This window comes from Corapipo altera, unplaced genomic scaffold (genome assembly GCF_003945725.1).
Source record: "Corapipo altera isolate COAL_440 unplaced genomic scaffold, ASM394572v1 61204, whole genome shotgun sequence".
Taxonomy (NCBI): Eukaryota; Metazoa; Chordata; class Aves; order Passeriformes; family Pipridae; genus Corapipo; species Corapipo altera.
The window spans coordinates 1-2,978 of NW_020887292.1; the positions used below are offsets into that span (position 1 = coordinate 1).

Here is a 2,978-nt window from a genome sequence, read left to right on the forward strand (position 1 = left end):
AGTGGGGTGGGGGGTGGTGTGAGCTCCTCAGTGTGACCTGGAACCGGTCAAGGAACACCAAGGACAACAAGGGAATCCACATCCTGAGGTAGTGCTGGGGAGCCACACCTGAGGAGAGGCTGAGCAATAGGGCATCTGATGGAATTCAGACTATCTCCATCAAAAGAAATGTCCAAAAGGAAATAAAAAACCCCAAGTTCTGTCCTTGGCCACTGTTTCATGTTCTGTGCTGAGCTAAGCAAAGGGGAAAAGCAGCTCTGTTTTTTAATAGAATCTAGAGAAGAAAACTCAGAAGATGAATTTAAACAGCTTATTTAATGTGTGCTTTATGTATACAGAGAAGTGTATTCAGCTGAAGGATATGGTGACTATCTTGGGGTCTAGGGGTGGCCAACAAATGAGTTAGTGCAGCATTCAGCCAAAATATTGAGATATATAACATAAGTTTGTTGAGAATTAGTAAAACTTTATATTTTATCTTGACTTTGAAAGTGTTTTTCATTTAGTATTGCACATTAGAATTCATGCTCACCAAACACTCTGGAAATACAGCTTTCAGTGAAATTGCCTACCAAAAATGGAAAAGAAAGCAAAGAGTTCTGGTTAACCAAAGAGAGTGATGGTTTTAAGATGATGCCAGAAGATGTAAAATATCTGAAAGCTGATGGTTTTAAGTAGTTGCAGGTATTTCGATGGGAAATGCAACCACTGCATGCAGGTTGTGCTGCCACTGAGAGACCTGGAAAGGCTGGAGAAATGGGTCAGGAGGAACCTCCTGGGGTTCAACAAAGTGCTGCGGCCTGGGAGGAATAACCCCAGGCAACAGGAAAGGCTGGAGTGTGACCTGCTGGGACAGCGGGCTGCCCATGAGCCAGTCTGTGTGTGAAAGAAGGTCAAGATCCTCCTGGGCTGCTCTAGGAAAAGCATTGCCTGCAGGTCAGAGCCCACAGCTGGGGTGCTGTGTGCAGGTGTCAGCTCCTCAGAGCAGGAGAGGCAAGGACATGCTGGAACAGGATGAGTGAGGGGGATTAAGTGAATAGGACCTCTCATAGAAGGACCAAGGTGAGGGAGTTCAGCCTGGAGACTGAGGGAGGAAACTTCTTGGTGACTCTAAATCTCTGTTTGCAGGGAGGATAAAAGAGAAGGGAACCCAACTCTTCCCAGTAGTGCCCAGTGGCTGCCCCATCCCTGGAAGTGTTCCAGGCCAGATTAGATGGGCCTTGGAGCAACTTGGTCTAGCGGAAAGTGTCCCTGCCCATGGCAGGGGGTTGAAACAAGATCATCTTTAAGGTCTCTGCCAACCCAAACCACTCTGTGATTCTATGATGCTACAACTCAGTTGAAACATAAAAAAAGCTTTATTTCCATAAAGACAATCAAGACTGAAACCCCAGAAAGGTTGTGGGGTGCCCATGGTTAAAGCTATTCAGAGTGGACTCACTCCTTGGCAGCCTGTCTGGCTGACCTGGCTTTGAGCAGGACAAGGTCATCTCCAGAAATCCCATCAAATTGCCACCATCCTGTGATTGTGTGTGAAGATCCAGAGTGTCCCCGTCTCTGGCTCTTGGACACCTTTTCCCTTGCTTTGCCCAGTGGCATCATGACTATCACATGGCAGGTAGAGGGTAAGAGTCGAGGTTGAGTAAGTAGGCAAGAAGCTTGTACGTGAGACAAGAGCAATGCAACTTTATTAGTGGACAGATTTTGAGAGCAGACTAAATAATTTTTCAGTTGTAACAATGTCCCAAATGCTCTTGGAGGCAACAGTCTCAAAGACCTCCCAGACTCACAGAATCAAAAAATAAGCCGAGTTGGAAGGGAAGGATCATGGTGTCCAACTGCTGGCCCTGCACAGGACCATTCCCATATCACACCACGAGCAGGAGAGTATTGTCCAAACACTCCTTGAGCTCTGTCAGCCTTGGTGCTGTGACCACTGCCCTGGGGAGCCTGTTCAGTGCCCAGCCACCCTCTGGGGGAAGAACCTTTTTCTAACATCCAACCTAAACATCCCCTGACACAACTTCAGGCCATTGCCTTGGGTTCTGTCCCTGGTCACCACAAGAGATCAGTGTCTACCCCTCCTCTTCCCCTCCCCAGGAAGTTGTAACTGCAATGAGGACTCCCCTCAGTCTCCTCTACATGAGACATTCTCCTTAAAGAGAAAAAACCCAGGGAAACAATATAAGATTGTCTTTCCTCAGTACATTGTCCTCCTGATGAAGCTGCTGAGGGCGTTGTTCACCTCCTGGTTCCTCAGGCTGTAAACCACAGGGTTCACCAAGGGCACTACGATGGTGTAGAAGACAGATGCGACTTTCTTGCTCCTCAGCCAGTGGGCCGAGCTGGGCTGCATGTAATGAAAGGCGAGAGACACGTAGAAGATGCCGAGGGCTGCCAGGTGGGCGGCGCAGGTGGAGCAGGCCTTGCGCCGGCCCGTGCCGGGGCCCATCCTGCCCACAGCCACCGCAGCGCAGGCGTAGGAGCCGAGGATGAGCAGGCTGGTGGCAACGATGCTGAACCCCGCCAGGACAAACACCAGAGCCTCGTTGAGGCGCGTGTCCGTGGAGGCAACGAGGAAGAGCGGTGGCCCGTCGCAGTAGAAGTCGTCGATGAGCAGCGGGCCGCAGAAGGACAGCCGGAGTGCCGCACCAGTGTGAGTGGCCGCGCTCAGCAGCCCCACAATGAAACAACCAGCCACCAGCCTCATGCAGAGCACGGGGGACATGATGACCTCGTAGAGAAGGGGCTTGGAGACGGCCACGTAGCGGTCATAGGCCATGGCAGCCAGCAGGTAAGCCTCGGCTGTGCAGAACGCCGCGTAGAAGTAGAGCTGTGCGAGGCAGCCGGCAAAGGAAATGGCTTTGGTGTCTGCTGGGAGGTCCAGCAGCATCCTGGGGCTGATGGTGGAGGAGTAGCAAATGTCCAGGAAGGACAAGGCACTGAGGAAAAAGTACATGGGGGTGTGGAGGCGGGGG

General features: G+C 51.1%; 1 protein-coding gene across 1 annotated transcript; it reads right to left on the reverse strand.

Annotated features, from left to right (window-relative positions):
- Positions 1-2,200: 2,200 nt before the first annotated feature.
- Positions 2,201-2,971, reverse strand: LOC113941552 (olfactory receptor 151-like). Its single transcript, XM_027632708.1, has one exon. It carries the CDS (start codon positions 2,957-2,959, stop codon positions 2,201-2,203), a length of 759 nt encoding a protein of 252 aa, XP_027488509.1. The 5' UTR covers positions 2,960-2,971.
- Between the last annotated feature and the right edge of the window lie 7 nt (positions 2,972-2,978).